Genomic DNA, 26,629 nt, shown 5'->3' with positions numbered 1-26,629 from the left:
GTATATGTCGTGTGGTATATGATTGTGTGGGTGTGTATGTGGTGTACAGAGTAATTAATATAAATATCATCGAGATGTTACTAAGAATATTACTAATCTTAGGTCGTATATTATCCTCTTTCGTTTTGAGATACGGCCGCAATACCTATTTCTATCTGATAGCAGCAGTATTACATTACTATGATGTAGATTGTAGGTGGTATGGCAATTCATTATTTGAAAGCGTACCATGTTAGTCCTTGGGAGTAACATTTATTAACAATTTCAGGTAAAAATCCACTTCTTTATGGAGTTGTCCATGTAACATCAGGTAGGCTGCATATTCATTTGCTATTTTTCGTACAAAAAATGTGAATGCTCTCCACTAAGCCAGCAAACTGTCGATTGGTAGATATCATATACCTTTTAAACGTGTGTTATAGAGAAGTAATGCATTTAGGTCTCCCCGCGATGTTTACTTTCACCGTTAAGCTAGTGATAAATCATGTCTAATATACAGTAGGTGTGTGTACCTAATATATTTAAAACTCATTAAAAAGCAATATAAGTTTCATTCCTTATCTCACGTACCGCAAGCTTGTAATAAAATCTTGTTATGAGGAAGTCATTTGTTTTGATGTTGTTAATGCTCTATTTAATTGCTAATAGATTAATATCTAGAATAAATAGTCGTGTAACAATTTAAGAACAATCACAAATAGGTTATCCAGCATGACATGTTGATCAAAACAAGTCTACGTTTCGGATAAACCGGTGCACGAGAGACGTAAACATCGCGTAAGAAAGTTACAAGTGTATAACAACAAACCTTCGATAGCCACGACGTGGTCACGGATCTGTTGGGCCAACAGCGGGTCAGGTACCAGCTCCACAAGGTCGTAGAGAGCGTATATCGACGGATGCACGCTCTCGAACCTCTGTATCTCCTGCCGTATCGATAGAGACGTGTTCAGGCACGCCTGGCTGTGTTGCCGGTTGCACATCGTGCTCCTGAAGCCCAGCATCGGAACACCTTCCAATTAGCACACCACAACACTATTTCCACACCGGACGATGCATTCCCATCTCAATACGTGAGAGATCCGCACATCGCGGTGTGCCAAAACTTTTCAAAACACACTAGATACTCTCGCTGACGTGTTTGAAATAACAATAATATTTGCAAAAACACTTGTCACAGTGATTGTATTGGTCAGATTGTGTATGTAAATAAAGTAAACAACCAATCAACGCGTGTGTCACTGACAGAAACGCGAACAGACCACCCCGGCGGCGGCCATTACCGAACTGTGGCGTTCCGCCGCGTGAGGAGAGCATTCGGTGTGAACTGTCAAATTCGGTTGTCGTACACACAGCGCCATCTAGTAGCACTTACGCACGACTGCTAAGTGAAAGTTTTACGATTTAGTTCTCGTTATTACCGCCAGGGGAATGTAAATTATGGTAACGATTTTTATTCGTGCTGGGATATTATTTAAACAGTACCTAATCATAAGTATTTAAGTAACTTAATTTCATCTTTAAGTCTGGAAATAATTTAAATTAACTTACTCACAAACATAGGTTTTACCTTTATGTTTCTTATGTTTCTTTTTTTTATAGTAAGGACTAACTATCCACGTGGTGCAATAAAGGCACGAAAAAGGCAAAATAACGGCTTAACAACATACTTGACACAACTGAACAAAAAATATCATACAGAGAAAGCATCTCCCAAGGATTGGGTCAATCTGCTCATGTGCACGCTATCTACGTCATTGTTATAGAAAAGCAAACATTAAATTATGCTTTTCTTAACTTTAATCACACATACAAATCCGCTACTTCCATACAAATACAAATTTTGGAAACCTCACTTATCTATAAAGATGATAGAACCCTCTGTGGTACGACTCCGGCGGCACCACCGCCACACCTATTTTTACCTTATCACACCGGTGTTAAGGGATGCTCTGTTCTAAGTAGCCCAGCTTAACCCTCAGGGATAGTGACGCATCTGTGGCTGAACTCAGATAGAAATCTAATCTTACCTGGGGTTGATTGCAGATGTCAATGCGCGGTAGTAGCGACTTATCATCAGGTAGACTGCATGCACGTCTGCTACTCTTATTTTATATTTAAAAAATAATATAAAATGTATACTTACATAATTATTATATTTAATTTCTATATTCTTAAAGCACACATGCTTACAAATTCCCAACAGAATATAACAGAACCAGGCAGATCTTTTATATAAAACAAAAGGCTTACACAGTTTTAATTCGCCAGCTGTACCTATCCACTTCAATCAGACTTTATAACAAAGTTACGTAAAGCTACTTAAAGTTGTCTCTTTGTGGAGAGTAAATATTAAATTATACCGGCTGTGGCAGACGGCAGATAATGAGGTTATGATGAACAGATTCCACGTTTAATCATAAATGAGTTCGTTGATGTAAATTGTGTTTTGTTCTCCATTTATACAGCTACGACTCCGTATTGTCCATAGATAAGTATAGATACCTTACAGCCTTGTAATTTAAGGAAGCCATTAAATGGCTTAAACGGCTGACAAACGTGTCAGCCATTTAATGGCTGTCATAGTGTAATTTACGCGGAACAATACCGACATGTGCAGTTATGTGGTGCAAAAACACAAAAACTAAGAAAAAGTGCGGAGAAATATAGTTATATTCGTCTAAAAACTACATTTTTTAAATATTTTTCAAACACGAACATGACAGATGACAGTGACAATTTCAATTTTTAAAACTGGATACATTTTCGTGTTAGAAGTGAGTAGGTAATCTTTACTAATCTATGATGTGTACGCTAACTACATCCCTGTTATAGAAAAGCAATAAATAAATGATGCTTTCCTTACACTTTAATCTCACATAGAAATCCGTAGCCTCTACACAAATACAAATTTTGAAAACCTCGCTTATCTATAGGTATCTAAATTACCATAATATGTGTACAAAACTATTACATTCCAATTTCTGTCTGTCCTTAATTTTCGTCTTCTTTTAAAATCATAAAAACAGTTATTGTGGAGTACGCAACAAAGATAAACATATGCCATCGCAGACTTATTTGTAGATATTTTCAAGGTGTACAATACTGTAGAACATTATTTTAATATATCTTGTAGGATTCAGCCAGCGTTTGCAATGTAAGCCCAAAAAATGTTATTTATTTACGAAATCTATAAAATTATCACTGGTTTTCTAATATGTTATGCTTGTATTATTCATACAAACCTTCCTGTTGAATCATCTCTATCTATTAAAAAAACTGCATCAAAATCCCTTGCGTTTTAGTTTTAAAGATTTAAGCATACATAGGGATATAGGGACAGATACTTTGTTTTATACTATGTAGTGATGAAGTAGATATGTCCATGGACAGCCATTGACACTTACCCTTTTTTCTTTTTTTGGTTACGAGGGGGAAACCTTCAAAAGGTACCCTATGCCGTGGGAGCGACACGGGGTTATGTAGGATTCTTACCGCACTAAAACCCCCCCGGTGGCCGTCCTCGGCGCTGCGTAGGGGACTCCGGGATCTCCAAAGGAACGCAACCGGAGCTTAGCGCGTTGCCCCGTCGGGCTCCGCCCAGGCGAGAGTGCTGCTCGCCACTCAGTCTAATGTGCACGACGGTATGCGACCACACATACCGCCGTCCTTCCCGGGGTCGCTGGCCGGGCGGTTCGAGCTCCCACTCTCGCCACCCGCAACCCCGGAAGCCCCTTTTAGTCGCCTCTTACGACAGGCAGGGGATACCGTAGCCCTATTCTGGTCCCGGAACTACAGGGACACCGCGCCGGTGGGCGTTATGTACGCCCGCGGCGACTCCTCCTCTGAGCGGGTTCAGCGCGCTCCCTAGCTCGCTCGGCGTCTTCCTTTGCCTACCCTTACCCTAATGTGGTCCTTTGCTACTTCTTTAATATAAAAAATACTTTAAAGTTGATAAAGGCTTTATTCCTTCCTACAAAATTGTCAAAAAAATATAATTACAAATCGTACTCACAAATTTATATATGTAGCGTGTATTATAATCATAACTATAATCGTTGTAGGAAGTCGAAAATAAAAACAATGAACTATTATATCAATAAATGTAACTCGCTGAAAAGTTTTATTTCAATGTCCAGTTACCACTGTTGAAACAAGATTGACACTCAATATTACAAAGCATTCTTTGTACACATTAATGGAGCCTGTTCACTGGACTGAAACATGAGTATAATATAGTAGCTAAAAAATATAATGATTTGTTTTCATAACATGTTTCTAACAATCAATGCTTGGAACTGCTTGATTTTAGTTCATTGTAAAGTGTAATCATATCCGTTAAAAACTACGAAGTACAAGAGGTTCCGTGTACCCTTATCGGTGTACCATTATGTTCCAAATGCTGCGAAGAAGTTAAGAACGTAGGTACGAGTACGTACCTATATTTTAAAATAAGAAGGGATACCTGAGAGAAGTCGCATTACTTTAACAGTTAAAGATAGAAAGATAAATTGTTATAGTCACCTTTATCTTTATAAAATACAAAATCCAAACGAGCACCTTGACCGCCTAATCGTTCGTGCGATCACGGTGACCATCTCCACTGTACCCTTACCAGGAGTTTTTACGTTTTGACAAATATGACTGTTTTGGTATTTGTTTACGTATTTGCCCATACAAATTCCAATCAGCGCCCCTAGCGGATTGTATCAGAACAATAGTGTCAGTAACGTAACATTAAATGTCTAAATTGACAATATGGCGCTTTATGTTTTGTCTCTCTTTTTTGCGAACATGTGAGGCAGACAAAAAGACTTGAACACTTACTTATTGTTACGTTTACACCGTCTAGATACTAAGCAAACGGAACAGAATAATGGATTTAGTAAACGTAACGTAAAATTATGGGATGTTTTGAAAACTCATGATAAGGCTAATGATCGCCTAATCATTTGTGCGTCTGCTACTGCCCTGTAACGTCGATATTGTAAAAGTTAAACTTGAACTCCGATTATTATTATTATATACAATTGAAACCTCAAGTTAAGCATCTGTACTGCGTGCATTGCTCCACTTGAGCACTAAGTTGATTAATGACTTATGATAGAAACTACCTTACTACATCGTTCAGACTGGAAAGCAACAGCGCTTATCACTGCTATTATAAAGCCAAAAATGTGTAGGTGTGTCGGTGGTATCTCCCCAGTCGTTCTTCGTTTCCAGGTGTATCCAATCAATGGCGATAGAACCTTGTTCTATCACCATTGATTAAGTAAACCTTAAATCTTATATTTTAAGAATGAGCAAGCTCATAAATGATTTACGAAAGCAAGCTGAATTCGAGATTGAAATTTGAATGTTTCCGTGTTTCATTTCCTCGTAAAAGTGTAAGACGAGGGTGGATGCTGTACGGAGAGATTGGCGCTCAATAATGCAGATTCCGTATGAAACATTGAGGGTTGCGCCGTGAACTGTGACAAAAACAACAATCTGGATGTGTAGATAAGACAAAAATTCTCCAAATTTTCATTTAACAGTTGATACCAATCTCTTGATCGAACTTTCGCTGATTTACTTAATGTGATGTGCGATCGTAAATTAATACTACTACTTATAAAAGCACGTTCATGAAATGTATAGTACGTAAAGAGACATAAATCTTAATGTTTGTAACGTAGATGATCACTAAGCAAAGGTTTTTAAACAAATATCCTTTAAGTGGGCTAAGTAGGCCGTTTCAGAAGATGTTTTCAGTGCACAGAAATAACACACGCTCTTACATTAAAGTGTGTCGCAGAAATTAATTTAGTAAGAATAAAAAGTAAAGCTGTCACAGACATTTCAGACGGAACGTTTTTTAATAAATCCCAGGTAGGGTTGAAGTCCTATTTACAACAGCCTTAGCAACTATTTATTAATCTGTGGTCCTACCTGACGACGATAACCAATAAATGCGTTACTACACCTGGGGACTAAGTTGGAACGTCAAAAATCTCTCCATTACCAAACCCTTCAGACTAAACCACAGCAGCGCTTGCACTGCTGTTATGAAATAGCAATAGGTATTTTTTTATAATATACGAGTAGTAGACGAGCAAGCAGTTCACCTGATGGTAAGTGGCTACTGCCGCCCATGGACATCTGTAATCAACCCTAGATAGGATTAGATATTTCTACCTTAGGTCGGCCACAGATGCGCCAAGAACTAAGCTGGAAGGCCTTGCAAAAGTATGCCTCTCTTACCTTTTAACCAGAACACAGCAGCGTTTAGCACTGTTGTTATAAACAAGAAATAGGTGTGGCGGGGGCGCCGCCGGAGTCGAACCACAAAGGGCTCTACCACCTTGAGGTGCCGGAATCAAACCACAAATGATTCGTACCTCTTACAATCTCCTAAAGAACGAATAGGATGACTAAAGTCTTACCTTTACATCGAAGGTCACACAGTCATATAGCTGTAGGTATCATCCTTAAACAACTACGTGATCAGTAAGGTTCGTTTCCACAATGAATGCTAAGTAGGGACACTACAATGAAAATAATTAGTATCCAATTCCACCAGCGCACAATGATGCAAGCGACACATTGGTGGCCACCGGTACACCATTGTGATGAGTATAATTGACACAGATTACCTTATTTGAACGTAATGGGTATAGTTATGTAAATACAGGTCGATTGGTTCTTGTTTAGGTACAGAAAATATAGTTTTAATCTGGTTGTTGGTGATCCTGATTTTTTTCCAGTTTATATGCAATATTGATTTTTCCGACTTTTGACTAAGATCTTGTGGTCTGACATACATGAGACGTTTACAACATACTCCTCAGGGGTAGCTACGTATCTCGACCTTGGATAGATCTCTAATCCTATTTATCATTGATTAAAGATAATGATAGTAAGTTACTGTTAAAGATAATATATGCTAAAGGCGTTTCTGGAAAAATCTCTGAAAGGACAATGCCCATGAAAGTATGGACCGCCGTTCAGAGTTGCATCAAATTGAAACTTGTTGTGGACGATGTATAATTAATCAAATACTACCATCAATAATATTTTTTTACATCAGCACCCGGGTTCGGAAGTTATTTACCGAAATGTTACATAACCTCAAAATCGAAAATATCCGACGATAGATTGATAGTCGGTTTTCTGATAGTAGGTACCTATAATGTAGTTCGATTAACATATTCCATTTACTTTTAAAGGTAGTAGGAAAAAAAAACCTATCATAATCCTAAAAACCTAAAATAATGAATTCCGAGTATAAAATACTGCCATTTTAATTTTTAAGAACAACAATCAACATTTCGTCTTATTTTATCTTAAATAGAATCCCCTGTTCAAAGAAACTATTCTGATCGACAAACTATGTAAAAAAATAAAAAAATAATTTTAATATTACTTTCATTTTAATGCATGAGAAAAATCATTAGTCAAAACACTAATAGATCTTATTGAATTCCGAGTATAAAATACCGCCATTTTAATTTTTAAGAACAACAATCAACATTTCGTCTTATTTTATCTTAAATGGAATCCCATGTTCAAAGAAACTATTCTGATCGACAAATTATGTAAAAAATAAAAAAAAAACATTTAATATTACTTTCATTTTGGCGCATGAGAAAAATCAGTACCAAGAATGTGCATTCTCCTTTGCCCGTCAAAAAATAATTCGTCCTGTTTAAGGATTTTTTTGTTCCTTGCCCATAGGCAATATATTGAGGATGAGGGATTCCAGCCCTCCTACCCCCACTCTCCCTCTAATATACGTGTGAATATATGTTCATGGTGCATATAGCGCTTACCATTATTATCATAACTTTCGGGTTTTTCCCTAAAATAATGTTGTTATTAGTGCAGTTCTTACGAATATTTATAATCACATTTATTTATTTATTTATTTATTTGTTAATAGTTGCACCAACGAAGTAATCACTGACAAATCCATTGTACAATTTATATGTATATAAGCAGTAAGTGTCACTTCACTTATAGGTGCAAACGGCATGCAATAGAAAAACAAGTAAGAGCACATAAAAATACATAACAAAATTATAAATTAATTAAAACATTAATATCTACAATTTAAAAAAAATAAATCGGATAATATGCGACAAGAATATAAAATAACTACATAAATTTAAATTACGTGTGCTATTATCTACCCATTAAAGTTACAATTTACAAAAATATTGCTAATAATAAACTCAGCTATAAACTCTTATCAAGATTGTATATAATGACCTAATTATTGAATTCACCATTGTTAAGTAACAGCTATTAATCTTATTTTCAAACAATAGTCTTCGTATTTTCTATCTAGAGAACAATTATCGTGACTTCATAGTTTCCCGTCATCAGAAATTATGTGCACGGTAGTGTTAGCGCCAAGTTAACGTATTTAGACACCCACATCATTTATCTAATCAAATGTATGCATTAAATGCGTAAATAATGAAATTACGCTAAATAATTTTCAGCGTTTGTATAATATTTTTTCAATTGAAATAATAATTTATTTTTTCTTGTATTTAAGAAATTTCAAAGTGCTATTAAATAATATGTAAATTCTTGTATTTGTTACTGCTTGTACTACGTTTTGAAAAGTTGTGGGGCAACATTACGAAACGTAAATGTATGACCATTTTGAAGTTTAATAGATAGATTCCAAATTATTTATGTGCTGGAATGATTATTTAACGGGTAGATTTACCCGCATATTATTGAAACTCCAATGCCGCTTATGCGACATAAGTCACAATTGGGTATCAATTTCTTCTAAGCAAAAACTTTACGTAATTATAATTCCTGTGCAAGCTTGGTCAAGCAGGTTATTTAGGTAATGATTTAATGATGTATTTTGCTTATATATTAGTTTATACTCAACTCCGGCTAAATCCAATGCCCAACCAAATGAAATGCAATCAGCTGTGTTGTTGTAAAGTCTGGCAAAATCTGGTAATCCTAAAGGATGTTGTACAGCATATGGCTGATGTAGGTACCTGTTAAGATGTTAAAAAATGTTGAACAAACGACACAGCGGGCTCTAGTCGAAATAAAGACAATTTAGTTTCGACTTAGGTTACTAGTACAGCGCACTTTTAGCGCATTCCACATCAAAACCAATCATTCCATTTAGGTACCAGAAACTCTGGAATAAAAGACGACGTAGAAGGAGTATGTACCTTTTACGACTTAATTAATAAAATATCATAAAGATACCCGTTTCGTTGACAGCATTACATTTGTGACTCGTTTTCTACCAGTTTTAAAAATAATTATTTTATTAAATAGAAGTAGCATATGCAATACAATTGGTGCTAAGTGATGAGGTGAGCGAGCTTCTTATATTAATTTTAATGAGCACCTGCAATAAAGCCCACACAGGAAAGAAGCTGTGGCGTAACAATAGAGTGGCAAGACTGACAAAATGCCACGGGGCCCCGTGCTGACGGGGCCCCCAAACCTGAGAGGCTGCGAGAAAAAAGTGACCATGAAAATCGGTGAAATTTGTAGGTATAAATAAGCAAAATAAATTCTCTTGAAGTGTTTATAGGTATGTGCATAAATAAGAGGTTACCAGGACAAAACAATTACTAAAGTACGTATTCGTGAGCAAAAAATGTCTATAAGATTTTGTAAAATTTAATTACAATGTGAGGAGTTTTCTTAGGGTCCCATGCCAAAAATTTGCCTTGGGTCTCAAGCGGTACATCCTTCCGGAAGATAGCCCCAGGTGGGCATCCCTCAGATTCAGGTTGGAATGCCTTATCTATCTCTGTTTGAACACACCTTTGAAACATAGACACAGTAACGGAAAAAATGGTACCAATATTAACGGGTATGGTAACAATAACAATTATGTTTATCAATTTCACAGATACTGGATAATCGACTGAAACAGAATCGAAAAGGATGCTCAAGCGGCGTCCAAAACCCGGCAGCACAAAACCGCGGCGTCTGTAAATACTTTAAAGTCCACGCCTCGAGCTACACAAAAAACGACAAAGCTAATTCGTCAAGACCGCGAAATTCGGTCCCAACTATTAATCAATCCAATTCAAGTGGACCCAGCTTTCCTATGACTCCGCGGTTCGTACAATATGACTTTGGTGCGATGCGAGGCGATTACTCCAGTCAGTCGACAACCAACTACCGTGGTGTGAGGACGTGTCGCGTGTTACAACGATTCATGACGTTTTAATTGGCGAACGCGATGTCCAAAGTCAAGGTAATATTGACGCCGGTTTGTTTTTGGGTGTGTGTAAGGTATAGAATAGATGTTTGTTGTGTGTGTTTTTAAGCCGACATCGCCTGATGGTAAATGGTAAGTGGTTATCCTAAGATGATTATTTGAAACTATCGTTGAATTAGGGTAAACTTTACAATGAGACTGGATGTAGGTGAGATACTGTACTTTCGAAGACTGGTGTTTTGATTAATTAAGTCTTGTGTCCGGGGTATAACTCCAGTTAAAGTAAATACAGTAATCAGACGAACAAGTATGTAATAATCTGTTATTAAGACCTGCACAGTTTAAATACAGACCACATGTGATATGCAAGTAAACAATAAAAAGATAGGTAGTTATAAGATACCACCTTCTCCATAATTACTAGCACATGGGGCCCCAACCTAGGGCTTAAGATTCAATGGGGCCTCAAGGTGTTAAACTTTTTTATAACAAAAAAAAACTCTTCACGTATAATCTGGGCCTAAATTCGACAATTACTTCTTTAAGTACCTACTAATTAAACTAATTACTGAAATGTACAAGAAACCTATCAACAACAATATCAAATAAACTTTAATACAATAAATAAAATATTACTCATATTCCTGCCACATTTAGCTACAAACTCGTATAGAAAAATAACATAATTATCTAACTACATATTTAAGTCGTTTATATTTTTACATGCAAATCATAAAAACATATAAATAGTTATAATCGGTCTCTGTAAAAAACGTGTTCCTTCTTGTCACATTTATTTCGTTTGTTTTAAAGTTTTGCATACCTGCATGTTTATAATGTTTGAAAGAGATTGTGTTATCGTATACAAATAATTACAGGTAGCACAGTAAGACACGATAAAGCATTTCTGACTTTAACACGCCAATTTAGAATTAAGAAATCATTTCCTTGTCTGTCATATTCAAAACATTTAATTTGCATAAGCCCGTAAATAGTAGAAGTGATTTTAATCGTAGTATTTTTGTCGCAACTCCGTCCTATACTGTTGTGTTCTACTTTAGACTGTGAATGGCACGCGTCACACAAATCATTACAAAAAAGTTGTTTGGATACATTTTAGCGTTATTATCCTTTATATTTATATCGTCCTTGAAATGACATTTGTATTTATTATATAAGCCACCGCCTATATCCTCGAATCTATAAGTTTTAAATAAGGATTTATCAAAGCAATTGTTACCCTACATATCTATGCCCTCCATAAGAAAAGGTTAGCAAAAAATACTCTTTCTAGATCCAAAACAGATCAAAAATCCAGTGGAGTAAGGTAGGCGACAGATGCACAGTTTGCATTCTTCAAATGTAATGTATTTATATTGTTTATGTAGGATTTGGTAAGTTTGAACAATTAATTTTCATGTTAGTGCATTGCTATTGTAGTACATGTTTTAACACTGTTTTATCGGTTATCTTTATTACCCATTAAAATACGTATAAAACGTCGGGTTATATTAGGGCATACATAATACATAGTTTACGTAAACTAATACAGCAGCTCATCACTACATGTTCCGGTTTTGTATGTAAAAAATATAAGATTAAAATGACCTCCATTTCTGGAGATTTAAAACGCGTTTTAATAGCTTGATTGAATTAACATAAAATTTCTATAAAAATAAGATTTTTGGTGTTAGATAATAAATATGTAATTTAGATGATAATGATAATATTTATTAAAATAAAACTAATTACAAGATGTCGTAGCACATATTGTTATAATTAAATATTTTTGGGTAAAATGATCTAGCCTAGGGCCGGATTGGGGGTGAGCAGGGAGTGCTACTGCCCCGGGGCCTCCGCAAAAGTGGGCCCCACCACAGTAGACACACCATTTTCCCGACAATTTTGCACTAGAGTGATTACTACATTATTTGTTGAAATAATTTTAATAGTTGATAATGAATTCTTAAACTGGACTTTAGGAAGGAAAAATAAATAATTTATTCAGAAAATGGGGGCCCCCACTCCTTCGTTGCTCCAGGACTTCCGGACCTACAAATCCGGCCCTGATGTATCCTACTAGATTGTTCCGTGAAAGTTTTGTAAATCTTTGAACGAATCGTCAGGTTTGTCACTGAGGTAACCTTGGATAAAAAGGGGAATTTTCGGGAATCTTGTTGAATATGTGAAAAACTACATAGGTATACCTTCAATCAGCCAACTCCACTTTTTGTCAAAATGTTTTTATTATTTATTTTGATAGTAAGTGGCGTTGAACGAAATCAAAATAAATAAATAAATCATTTTGACAAAAAGTGGAGTTGGCTGATTTGCGAATTAAGGTATCGATATTGCAATATTCATTGAATTTCTGATCCTCCTTATATCATTTTTATATTCATCTTGATTCCGTAACATTATATACCCTGTGCTCACTTATGGGACTTTATAGTTTTTTATCTAAGAAATTGCAAACAAGTGCAGTTTCTTGTCTACAAAATATAGGGGCACTTGACATAACAGCGTCATCTGGCACTTAGCGAGTTTCTTTATGAATTTGCGACTTGAGAGCACACCTGCTTCCCGTCTCCTAAAGATGAGCTGGAATATAAGCTACAAGGAAGTTAAATATTTAATCAAAGTATGTTTGTTACTGAATTTTCTCGTACTTCATACCAAGTTTCGTTATGAAAGATAGTGTATAATAGACTGCAGAACGTGCATAAGATATTCATACTTACTATACTCGAAAGGCCTTTGAAGATGGTAGAACGCTTCGTGGTTTGACTGCGAACCATCGCCACTCCTAATATATTTCTCCCTAATAATTGCTGTGTTAAGCTCTGATGTGTTCCGGTTTGTGGTAAAGGAGACATGCCTTTTTGAAGCGTTCCAACTTAGTTCTCAACGGGAGCAACGCATTTGTGGTCGACATCAGGTAGGACTTATTTAGGATTTCTTACATAAGTCCATGAGAGGCTCATTTCCTACTTTTATATTATAAAAAAGCCTTTCTTTTGGGGTATATTGCAGAAATTGGATGTTATCAGATGCTGTTTTGGCGTTGAAAAGACTTATATGGGCGGCAGTATACATTTTCTTGTAAATAGGTACTAAAGTTCTTTTGCACATCGTAAATAGTAAATTTATTACATGAAATCATCCTGTATTTCTTGGCTGCACAAATGTAATTATACACATGTTTAAATGATTGCATGGTTATGTATGATGCATGCATTGTCATTCATACCAAACAAACGGTATTCTCGGGTTGTGTATAAATAAACTAATGTTTGTAAGTGTGTATAAACATGTTACTGTATAAACAAATTGAGATATTAAATACAGGAACAATAGATGAGAAACATAGAACAATAAGTACGATTTCGTATCAGAGGACGCAGCGGTCATCGTACCAGTTTGCGATTCGAAAAGTTCCGGCTTCAATCCCCATCAACATAAATTCTAAGTTTGGATGTTTGCGAGTTCATGGCATCCATGACACAGGGAATTTTAGTATGAGACTATGAACGTAGTCGTTACATTTACAAACTTCAATTAAATAATTAAAATCCAAAATTCTTCGAGGAATTTTTGACTAATTTCTGTTCACGTCCCAAAACTTCAATGATTATATAAATATATATGATAAATCAGTCATTACAACAAGTGCGAAAAATACTGTTTGGAAAAAAATCTGTAAGTAACTAACTCATCGAAATTTACATTTTTTTCTCTTTTGTGGGGGCCCTTTCTTACGGAGGCCCCAGAATAGTAGCACCGCCTGCCCTTTACCAAATTCGGCCCTGATGCTCAGAACAACTTATTTTATTTTGTAATCATTTTAGAGCACTAAGATATTAAAACCTACTTCAAGATTAATATCAGATTGTCTAATATTTTAGTGGGCTCTCATTTATTAAAACGTTTTTAACTGAATAATGCCATATCTTCTAAAGACGGATATCCATAATTATGGTATCGTTAGATTTATCTTCATAGCCAAAGTATTCTTAGAAAGAAGACATCGAATTAAACTAATATGGCAGAGACGGTATACCATTGCTTTGTCAAAAAACTCATAAAGCGCATTTAAATGAAGCCTCGTATCATTTTTAGTGATATATTATTTAATTAATAACCTTCCTTCATAATAATATAAACGCATCTCATATGAACCGTAAATAAAATTATTCAATATCAAATTCCCAGCGGACCCAAGTTAAATCGTCAACAAGTTTAATGCACAGAATAAATGGGCTTTTGGAGTTTGTTTGAAACTTGTTATCTGTTGTTTATGATGTTAGTTTGGTGTTTGATTATTGTATTGTTTTGATCAACGTTTAGTTCCTATCTATGGAGGCAGTCGTGCATCTCTATATTTTTTTTTGGTCTGGATTTTCTTTCGGGAGGGGTTCAAAGTTAAAGTTTAGTAGCAAGAAAAGGTGAATCCTATTTTTTTAGCTAAAATATTCCTTTAAAATAATAAACTCTCAAAAAGCTATTGCTTAGTTTAAATAATTATATAACTCCCTTACAAGGATTTTGTGTGAGTTGAGCTCGCTGTGGACGTCCAAAAACACAGCATTTTGTAAATATAATACAAAAACTCTTGTAAATGTAAAGATTCCTTGTGTATTAAATGTAACGAATCCTGTGAGTGACTCGAGTACTTGGACTATAGAGAAATACTTTACTTTCTTACTTGGACTTTGGAAAAGTGTAAAATTTCTCATTTAAATTGTCCAAAAAATGTTAAATAAATTTGAATACGATTAAAGGCGAATCTCTGTAAATACACTTGTACGTTCTTCTACAAGTCAATTTCCAGTTTTGTCTTCTGAACTACAGACACTAGTAGCCAACACGTATTGATTACAGCGTGTCTTCACTCAAATTCGAAGCACTAATTTGCTCAATTTAAAACTCGTTGTAACCGCTCTCCGCCACGCTGCTCAACGAATTAACTGCCAGATAAAATATCGGACATTATAATTGTTTAAATTTTTGTAATTCTTGTCGTGGGTCCGTGGTTACAAGGATAAGTACAAATTACCCAAAAGTAAAATTAAAATATCATTTTTTATATTTTACCGTAAAGTAATAACTAACTAATTTTCATATAAAACTTCATTCCCATTTTCACATTTTTTGGGGGTCAGTTTCCATTATAAATAAATGCACGAATTGCGGTTATTTATATTTTGTGGTCATTACCTTTACTATGGGGAACTCCTGTAAATAAAAAAAATCAGACGTAGAAATTTTGCCTTTGCTTATAAATTTGCTTATAATTATTTTGAAGGTGGTAAAACCCTTTGTGGTTCGACTCCGGCGGCACCACCGCCACACCTATTTCTACCTAATAACAGCAGTGTTAGGCGCTGCTGTGATCCGTTTTGTAGGGTGCGGTAAGGGAGACATACTTTTCCGAGGCGTTCCAGCTTAGTCCTCAGGGGTAGCGGCCCATCTGTGGCCGACCTCAGGTAGGAATATCTAATCCTATCTGGGGTTGATTACAGATGTCCATGGGCGGCAGTAGCCACTTACCATCAGGTCGACTGCATGCTCGTCTGCTACTCCTATATTATAAAAAAAAAAAACCTGTGCGTCGCCTATTGTAAAATGCTCATAATAATTCAAGGGCTTACTTGTGAAAACAACTCACCAAAGATTCATAATTTCATCAATGAATTAAATCGGATGAATGAAAATTTTACTTTTTTTTACCTTTGTCTTCTCTGAGGTTCTCGCTTTCATTTAGTCTGTGTCAAATTTATAAATGGACTTTTGCCACCTTTCACAACCTTTTCATTAAATACTTTACTTATTCGTTGGTCCTTTGTCCTATTCAGTCCGCTTCAGAGTAGATTTAATTTAAGCTTCGGTGCTAAGTACTTTCTACACTTAAACTCATTTCATTAAACAAGCCCTACTAAAACTAGTTTTATTGCCATTATCATTGTCTGTCTGTGACAATGCTTGTCCGTTGCATAACTCGATCAATTTCAATTGGTCTTTAACTCTGATATAATTATAAACCTATAAATGTCGTGGTTAACATTACATATAAGTTTGTCGGCTTTTAACTTACTTTAAGTAAAAGCTCTAATTGTTTCTATTATACGAGTTATTGTTTTAATTTTATAAATGTGTTCAAGACATATAATAGAAGATTACATACGGTTCAGTAATGTTACTTTTTTATTTTAACTTACAATTATTGCTACATGTTTCCGTTTTCAAGACGATGCCAAAAATCCCTTATAATGTGTCTTCAACTAATATACACGATACACTGAAAATTGTAATTAAATTCTTATTAGGTTACTTGTGTGTCTCATTGACGCGAAAATCTAAAGATGGAAAAGGGTTTAAAATGTATACAGGGTAATGTAGAACTTCCCCTGAAGTCGTTTAAAAAGTTGCTGTTATAGTCGCAACGTCAGACTTACTTACTTGATAATTACCCTCGTTGAAAATTGTCTTAAGGATAAGATATTATATTTCTTTTTTATATCTCATCCAATGAAATAAACAATGATCGATTGAATCAATTAATCGAAGTAATTAAAGAGGGCCGATGTTTGCAGACAAAGTTTCTTAGGAAGTTTTTGTTATTTGAGACGAAAGGTAATGAGATAAACTTTGTCGTATCCGTTTACAGTAGGAGATAGATATATGAAGCATGAAATCATATATAAACTTTGTACTCCTTAATGTTGGAGTGGCGCAGATTAGGGGAGACGTATCTCTAATAGATGTATAATTATTGAGTTATTAGATTATTTATAGTAAAAAAAAAAATAGCAAGATAGAGTTCACTAATATTATCAACAGTAGAGATATTATTAGCCCTGAAATTTTCGATAAGATTTTTACTTTGCAAATAACGGTACCTATTTTGTAGCAAAATCAATCGACGCGATTTGCATTGTATGAGATCATGCTCAATAATAGGTACTATGCAAAATGCTAGAATTTGAATTCTTAATATTAATTGGTCCGAGTTATTACTCTGTACCTATATATTTTGTAAAGAAGTCCTTTTTTAGTTTATAGTTTATTTTATTACATAAAATTTCCAGTGTAAGAATACTAAAAAAAAAAAAATTAAGTCACGATTTTCATAGCATATCTTTGACAACCTTTAACGACAACTCTGTACCAGTATAGTAGTAATCTATACTCATGAAGTTTAATTCAATGCCACATAATAAAATATACAACTAGGTTTAAAGGCATTCGATTTACTTCATATAATAGATATTTTGTAATTTAAAATTATTTTATGTTACTATTGCTGGTTTATAAGTCACAAGCCGTACACGTACAAGATATTGCAATACTGGCAAGGTCTCAAACTGTTACTGTAAAAAGTAAATAAGTAACATAAATATGGAACAAAATTTTAAACAAAATAATTTATTTACAGAAGATTTTCTACAGAATAATTTCTAGAAAAAAGCAGTGAGAGTCTAGTGATTAAGAAACGCGGCCTCTTGATCGAGGAGTCCGAGGTTCAAAACGTAGGCTGATTTTTTAAAGTTATGTGCGTATTAGAAATTAATTATTACTTGCTGAAACGGTGAAAGAAAACATCGTGAGGAAAAACTGCATACCTGAGAAATCTTAAAAAAAAAACGTTTTTAAAGGTATGTGAAGTCTACCAATTTGTACTTGGTCAGCGCGATGTCTATGGCCTAATCCTTCTCATTCTTAGAGGTGACCCATGCGCAGCTGTGGGACAGTAATGGATTGTTGTTGGTAATTTTTTTAAACTACTATTTCTTCATAATGTGTTCTTTATGGGGAAGAAATAGCGAAATAAATGGCTATATAACTTACTAGTTATTAATCGCCCGCGTTTAAAAGAAAATAATATAACATACTAACATACATAAAACTGTAAATTCGTACCTTCAACTTTGCTCAAGATCATCACTTGATCAAATGCATAGTTTACGATTCAGCCCCTTCTAATATCGATTAAAATAATCGATGTTTTGGGTCCAAAAGATCGATTCTCCGATTAATCGATCTTAGATCGCCATCCCTAGTTCCCGTGAGATTTCCGGGATAAAAACTATCCTATGTCCTTTCTCGGGTCTTAGACTATCTTTGTACAAAATTTCATTAAAATCGGTTCAGTGGTTTAGCCGTGAAGAAGAGACAACCAGACAGACAGACATAATTACTTTAGGATTTAAATTATTAGTAAGGAAGTAAGGATTAGGCATATTCGAATAGACTGACTTAGGCAATGCTCGCAGGAACTTGGTTACAAGCAGACGTGGCGTGGGTTGCTGGGCGATTTAGAGTTAATAATATAATGAGTTCCAACTATAAATCTGACGACATATTCGTAGTTGTGTGAGTGTAATATAAGTTATATTCTACTTTGGTTTTCTTAATAAATTAAAACCTTTGTTAAAAACGCAGTCTAGATCTTTTGTTTAATCCGAAACATGGAAAAAGTTGCGAAGTTCGACCAGTGAGATAGATATGACATGATATATTTATTTCTAAAGACTAGTATTTCGGTGGATGTCAGCAGACTTACATATAAGGCGACAATTAATCTTTTAATGACTTCAGGAAGAACACCTTTTTTCTATAATTATATTACCTCTGATTCCTGGATGGCCCCGGGCAACAGTGAGCACCGACCATCAGATGGACCATATGCTAAATTATCACTATTATTTTATAAAAAACAATCACTTTACTTCAACCCATAAATGTTATATGGATAAGATCAATACGTTACCTATTTTCTCGGTACCATCCATATCCCTACTTGTATTTCGTTACGTTTACGCACCCAATTTAAAGGGACGCGGTGTCAATTGAATAAGACGGGGGATCGATGTGTTATATGGGCCACTTTAAAAGGGTCGGGAATTAGGATCACTATGATGGACGTTTGAAAAAGTACGAGAGGCTTTTTCTGGTACAAATGACAATGAATGTTACCAATGGGAGGTAATATTCACTGTAACAGTAACGAAAATAAAAACAGAACTTTAAACAGTATTTGACATCTGTCCAAAAAAGCGAAAATTTTAAAAACCATTAATAGCGCTGTCTGACCAACTGTAAACGTTGTTTTCCATCTGTCCAACACTAACAATACTTGTAAGGCCTTGTCAGTACATAGCCATCAAGTCCAACAATACAATTTTATAAATATCTGTAAAAAATATATATAGTTTTATCCATCTGTTTTAATATTTATTTCAAGTTCTGTTAATTAACCGCCTTCATAAAAAATCTGTTTTTGCTTTTGTTTTCATCGTTGTAGAGTTCTTACTCGTATTTTCTTGTATTTTCTCAAGAGGAAAGTAAATCATGTCAAAAAGTAAATCAAAATAAGAAACCCAAGTCAATGTGAACCATTCTCCTCCAAGCTTATCTCTCGTGACTGTAAATGGTTACCCGGGAAGGGACGCTATCAATTCAGATACACCCGGGATCGGCGGGTGATAGGGCCCGCATTTGAAAAGGGAACGGTTTTGCAACTAGAAGAGATAAAGTAATATGCTCCTACGTTCAGGAAGGTTAAGCAGTCGGATTCAGTTGTTTTTGCTAGAGTTTCATAGTTCATTAGATTGGATAAGCTACTTATTGGTATTTCAATAGTATGCTGAATTTTTCAATACAAGCAAGCTTAGGAGACGTAACATATTTTTACTTACCTAATTTTTGTAAGTAAGGAAACATTGGACTTATCATCACCGATCGCCGATGGTCGTTAGGTACCGATGAAAGACCGCGGTCTTTAGCAGCGGCCGGCAACACTGATACTGAGGGTCAGTATGAGATTTTACGTTTGCTCGAAAACGGTGACCGTTTGTGTTTTCGCCCGTACAAAATTTTAGTTCCGACCGTACCGTAGTACCGTCCACGGGGGCGCTGTATGACGTTGGCACATAATTTCTCGTTTCGTCAATACATTCGTTAAATTATCTTATGTAAAGACGTCTACGACAGATCTACGCAGAATCATTGGCTCATACAATCAGTCCGAAGCTACAATCTCAACTAATCTTGTTCGATACGAGCTGTGTCCCGCGGTTTCACCCGCGTTAAAATATGTAAATATTCTGAAGATTTCAGGGGTTTTAATATTTTCGACCTAAGTTACATCCACCTAATCGTTTCGTTCATTAGCCGGAACAGACATGCAAAAATTTTAATAATTTGTTTTTTTTTGTTGCAAGGTCCGTATATACTTTAATTTTAATTATTTTTATATAGACACTGATTTCTTGCATAAACCTACAGTCTTAAATTTATAGCCGAATCAAATTCACAGCTTTTCCTCCCCTAATTCCGTAGCTGATTGCCCCACAAACGCTCGAATTTCCTTCTGAAAGCCTCTTTCCGTAGCAAACACTCATTATGTGAAGTAATCTAATTGTAAATTTCCCTCCACAATTTCCTGGAACTGTAAACAGCAATCAGGTCGGAGACGTGGAGGTTTGCATTAGGGCCAATTAAACAAACACGCGATCTCTGTTAATCTTACTAGGGCGGGCTTAAAATGCCGCTGGCCTACTTTAAATGGATTATTATAAATCATGACTTTAAACTTACTTGAGATAACAATGATTTGTGTAGCAGATTTTTAATTTTACGTGTGAACAATAATTTTATTGAACATTAATTAATAAATTAAATTTAATAAAGTTTACGCCAGTTTGTTTGAGAAATGTAGATTTTGTGTTTCTAATTTTTAATATACTTTTAAAAATACACCTTTAAAAATAATGTCTTTGCTCACTATTGTAATTTAGTTCATCATTAGATATGGTGTTTACACCATTTTTCTCCATTTTTATGTAGTAATTTATTTTAAATGTATTTACTTCTTATCTATTTTTATCTTATTTCTTTATTTTTCTCTCTTTCTTTCTCTCATTGATGTTCTCCTTTCTCCCCTTTTTTATCATTTTATGTTATTTCCTATTTATTATTATTATTATTTTTAGTATAGTTGTACCGCCTTTAATTTTTCTGCACATACCTAAGGTTGACTAGGACGAAATGCTATTTATCATTAAGTCCGTCTTTTGCACCACATTGTTTTTGACATGGTCAATAAAGAGTAAATAAATAAATAAATAAAAATATAAAAAGTTGTCAATTTTCATAACCGTGGTATCTGCATACGCTGCGGATTCCTGTTATTAACGATGAAAAATTATATGTTGCTTATTCATGATCAAAGACCTGCTGTCACCCAGATTCATAATAATACTACATACACTAATACTAAATTAATGTTGATGAATATCTGCCGCGAGATACACGAAACCATTTTTTTTTAACCAATAAATATTATTTACACGCGGGCAGAGGCACACGAAAAGAAAATTCAATTTCAAGAAAACGAAGCATATTATCGTAACTTTTGACGTGTCATGAATGTCATTAGTTAAGGGTTGATATATTAAATTCAGAGGGGAAAATTCGGCGAATTAATCACGGGTAATTTTGAATACAACAAGGGCAATTACTATCACGAATGTGTCAAGTTTACTAAGTTATTGGGTAATGTTATTTACGTTATTAGATTGAATAAGGTTAATGGGACAAAAGCTATTCTGTGTCGTAGACTGTATGCCGTATTATAAATCAAAGTCTCAGATTTTCAGTTCTACTACACTTATGAAGAAAATACTCAAATTCTGAAGAAAAATTCACAATTATTCTGTTCCTTGCTTAGCTGGGGGATTAAAAACTTATATAGGTAGTAACCAGAACTATAACAAGTATAGGTAGTAACCGCTAAGCCCAGCAACCCTGTATGAGGTTCTACAGGATCCTTAGAAAAAAATTACACTTTCTTTTAGGATACAAATTCTACCACCAGTTTTCAATTAGTAGTCTATTTGGTTAGTTAATCTATGAGTTGGACAAGTTTTCTCAGTTCCCCAGAGTAAATGCAGTGTGCGATGTTGACAGATGTTCAGACAATATTTGCATATCTATCAAACAGATTGGCGTAAGAAAGTGTACATAAGCCTTATTGTTTAGCCATATCTATGAATCTTGTCTGTGTCGTTATAAAACAGTCTTTACATGGTTATAGCTGAATGTGTGATAAGTATATTATCGTGATTTACATTTTTATTTATTCCACGTGGATACTAAAAAAAAGAAAAAGAAACACAGAATAACAATTCCTTATCTTTGTACTCGTATATCGGTGATTTTCGATTTACTTGTATTTGTATAATTAGTTCAATACAATAAATTTTATATATCACTGAAGCGATAAACGAACATATTTCCCTCTGAAGTGTTATTGCTTCGCGTAACCGAAATGCCTCAAATATATGTAGAGATTCTTAAGTCAATCATCAGTGCATTACTACTCGTACTTATAAAGACGTCTAATTTCTGGCTAAAAACTACAGTTTTTTATAATACAAATAATAATTATCGCGCAACAAAATTAAAACACGGTGAGGTAAATCTTCATGCTACACAAATAAGTCAAGTAAATGTGCACTCACTTATCTTCGATTCTAATATAATGTGCGTTACAAAACAATGATTACATTTACCGTATTTACAATGCAGCGTTACGTTGGCATTACGTTAATTGCAAGTGTTTAATTGTTACGATACATATAATTTACGATATATTTCCGTTAAAACGCTTTAAACCTGTTTGATACCTTTTAATTATTTTGAAGAAATTACTTTTAAATTTGTTTTTTGGTGGCGCCACTGAGACACGTTTAAGAATGAAATTATCATTGCAGCATTTTAGTCGTCTTTGGTCCTACGCCGTAAGAATATCCATGATCTGTCAACAAATTAATGTATAAAAATGTCATTTTATTGGATTTTTCATGCTGTCGGATAATTATATAATTTAACATACTTAGCTCCGGTTACAATTGATTGTTTTGTATTGTTGTGTGTTCTGTTATGAAGCGTGTGTTAAAGAGATACTTATCCTCAGAGGTATAGTAAATTGTTTTTTTTTAATATAGGTAATAATTGTACAGTGCACCTAAATACATACGCCCGAAAAACATTACCTTCCACAGTCGAGAGTTTTTTAAGCTATTGCATAGCATTTATCGCGGGCTTTGAGCGCGGCGACCGAATCGAGAAATTCCGTAACGAAAATTAATAACACCTTTGTTGGATATCAAGTCTCCAGGCAACCGAGTTGTTGACTGTCAATAGAAAAATATGGATATAATTGAATAAAGTATTATTTTACATTCCTTATTATTTTATTTGATAACCTTAATTCGTCAACTTGAACACAGATGGCAGTAATACACATTTTTTTATAATCCGTGCGGAAATCTTAAAATTGCGTGAAGTATATTTTATAGAGCTATGAAAACGTTCAGAAGGAATTCCAGAAATACAATATATTCTTCCATAGTCATCAACATTTACATTAATACATCTTTATCCACTATTATTTTATCATATCTCCATTATATAAAAGACATTGCAAAATCAGCTGACATTTCATGACTCGAAGCAAGACTGAACATTCTAAAATATAAAATAGAAAAGTATTTAATAAGTGTCGTAAAGTATTAACAACCAGCAATATAAATGGATCAATGCGATGTGACTGTAACATTCGGCCAAATGTTATGTCTTCTGAGCGTTTTCATAGCATAAAAAATGCTATGCAATAGGTTTACCGCGGCAGTCTCCGAGTGCCACACGTATTTTTTTTAACTTTTGAATGCAAATTATATACGTAAGTTAAGATCGATATTGAGTAGTTATTTATCTATTAGTGTTTAACGGAACTAATTCCTACGCGTATAGTTAGACAATTCCTGGTTTCTAAACAACCTTCAGGTTGTTTCAACATGTTCATATTGAACACGTACCGGCTCTTATGAAAGAATCCGACCGCGCTGTTTTCTCCTACAATTGCTTTTTACGCGCCGTTGTTAGTACGGTCTACAGAAAAAAGATTAAGTATCTGTTTTTAGGCTTTTGGTATTTATATAATAAGTGAGGTTATTTTTTATTATGTGACTAGGATTACTACAGTCTATTAACATAGGTAATCTGTAATGAAATTGTTGATGAAAACAATATATCAGACGACAAAAAATTTTTTAACAAAAAATACAACCGACTTCTATGTCACTACAAAGTAAAAAATAATTGAAATAAATGTTGGTTTAGTACATATTTCTGAAGTCGGCGCTCATATTAGACACGCTGTTTACATCGTTATCCAACTAAATATATTGAGCGCCGACTTCACAAATATGTACTAAACCAACATCTATTTCAATTATTTTTTACTTTGTAGTGACATAGAAGTCGGTTGTATTTTTTGTTAAAAAAATTTTTTCACCCATTTTAGTGATGACATACTAACATTTATATTAATACAATATAAAATTGCAAAAACGTGATCATGAATGAAGGTAAGGTCTGAATTTACATTGATTGGAACCGCCCGCTCGCAGGGCGCTGCCGCGCCCTATGTAAATACATATGTTTTTGTGTTAGAAATATCTTCAATTTTATTTTTTGTATAGATATTTTTGCTGACCGTATCAAATGCTCTATTACAACATGAAAATTGGCTTAACATGGTAATATCTGGTAACGAAAACACGATAACTAATGCGTTTGGAGATAAAATAACGTATAAACTATAGCTTTTGGAAGTTTGTTGGATTATCTACCCACATAATTGGATTAGCGTGTTTCAACATAGTTTCATAACGATTTACAGCTTATCTGTGGTATAGTTCAATATAAATAAAGGTTTAAGTAAAACTTACTTTAAACTGTTAGATTAACCCATAAATGCTACGATTCTATGTATACAAAGTCTATGTATTAACCATATTTTTTCATAATATTGAAGTTGCTAACGAGCATGCAGTCCACCTGATGGAAGTCCACATCAACTGTATTCGGCTGCACGTATTTCTTGACTTAATGGTCAAAAAGAATTCGAGCTGACAAACTATCAAATTGGTTATCTAAATCATTTATCCACATTTTTTAAGATATCTGCAACAACTCAGTTATAATTTAATATTAATAAATTGGCATATAACAAATTGCACTAAGTTGTGAAAGTGGAGCAAGGTCTTTGTCCGTTTGTTTTTCTTCACGACTTTTCTTTATTGGAGGATAATGGGGGAAGACAGTTCGACATATTTTATACTAAGACTGTGGAGCGGGATCTGTTTTTAATTGGGATTCGCTGCTGATTTAATTACTAATAATAATAAGGTGGTTAAAGCTCCATAATATGTAATTCGGTTTGAGGTTCAAATCTCAGGTTCATACCATTATTTGTGGCAATTAATAAGGTTACTCGTTTTAATAGTAAAGGGAAACTTTTGACGAATGTTTAGAATCCTTATTGAGGACTAATCGATCAGTAATTTGTCAGTAATGTTTACCACATTACTACCACTTTATATTAACTGCAAGAACTAATTCAATTACTGTTTTACGCACATAGTAAAGTGTTAAAATGGCGCGGCGCTAATATACTATTTTTTTAGTACGTTTGACCAAAAAGCTGGCGGCTATTTTGCACAAAGTCTTGCCGTGCAGCAAGGAAAAGCTGCCAGCGTTTTGGGAACCATGCCTCACACGGCAATTTTAGATGGCTTATTTTATTTATAGTTTTCTTGTATATTTTGTAAATGAGTCTTCTTTTATAGTTTATGGTATAGTATATTTTATTACTTAAAATTTCATATATTTAGTAACTATAATTGTAAATAAGTACGTTTGCTTCCGTTTTTAACTAATTGTAAGGTAATATTGACGGACCGGTCTCAATCAGCATACAATAAGATAGCGACGCATTTTAACATAATCATGTAACTTATTAAATCGCTTAGACTCATCCACGCCTTATAACAGAAAAATTACGGTTTTCTCTAATGTGAGGTATTACAACGTAGTCCTCGGGAAGTCAACGAATTTGAAACCTATTTCAGATAGGTACCTTCCTCAATTTAGGATCGAGTGCAGATGTCCTTGGGCGGTAGTAACCACTTAGCAGGATTACAGGCACATTTGCTGCTTCGAATAGACTAGGACCTTCTGCCGTTACTACTTGGGCGTTTGTTGTTTGAGCGGTCGAGAGACATACAAGGGCTAATTTATAGCTGCTGAGCCCAACTATTAACCACTCCTTAACCGCTAGGTCTACCAGTTGCTCAAACGATAGTAACCAATAGATTGCGACTGACAGACATGTTGTCATGTAAGCTTTTAAATAGTTGCTGGACAGTTTGACAACAGCTTTAACAGTCGCGTTAACTACGACTTAACCGTTGCTCAAGCCATAGTAGAGAATGGACGGTCAGCATCAACATTGTTTTATTATAACGTGGTTTGGAACGTCCTTGGATCAGGTGGACTCTTACATCAAGTGGACTGCAC

At 34.6% G+C, this 26,629-nt stretch overlaps 2 protein-coding genes across 3 annotated transcripts in view; one reads left to right on the top strand and one right to left on the bottom strand.

Moving 5' to 3' along the window:
• Positions 1–1,277, bottom strand: part of CenG1A (Centaurin gamma 1A) — a 288,986-nt gene extending 287,709 nt beyond the window's left edge. Inside the window, exon 1 of the mRNA XM_073084020.1 lies at positions 809–1,277. Within this exon, the coding sequence (XP_072940121.1) occupies positions 809–1,004 (196 nt within the window). The 5' untranslated portion in view covers positions 1,005–1,277. The remainder of the gene's footprint in view (positions 1–808) is intronic.
• Positions 1,278–10,101: 8,824 nt separating this feature from the next.
• Positions 10,102–26,629, top strand: part of LOC140750006 (angiotensin-converting enzyme) — a 45,084-nt gene continuing 28,556 nt past the window's right edge. For both annotated transcript variants that reach the window (XM_073083287.1, XM_073083286.1), the window contains exon 1: positions 10,102–10,237. In XM_073083287.1, the coding sequence (XP_072939388.1) occupies positions 10,223–10,237 (15 nt within the window). In that variant the 5' untranslated portion in view covers positions 10,102–10,222. The remainder of the gene's footprint in view (positions 10,238–26,629) is intronic.

Source organism: Epargyreus clarus, unplaced genomic scaffold, assembly GCF_041222505.1.
Source record: "Epargyreus clarus isolate Ecla_fem2 unplaced genomic scaffold, WU_Ecla_fem_2.2 ptg000019l, whole genome shotgun sequence".
Lineage (NCBI taxonomy): Eukaryota > Metazoa > Arthropoda > Insecta > Lepidoptera > Hesperiidae > Epargyreus > Epargyreus clarus.
The sequence above is the reverse complement of the archived record's forward strand: the minus strand, read 5'-3'. Positions and strand labels throughout refer to the sequence as shown.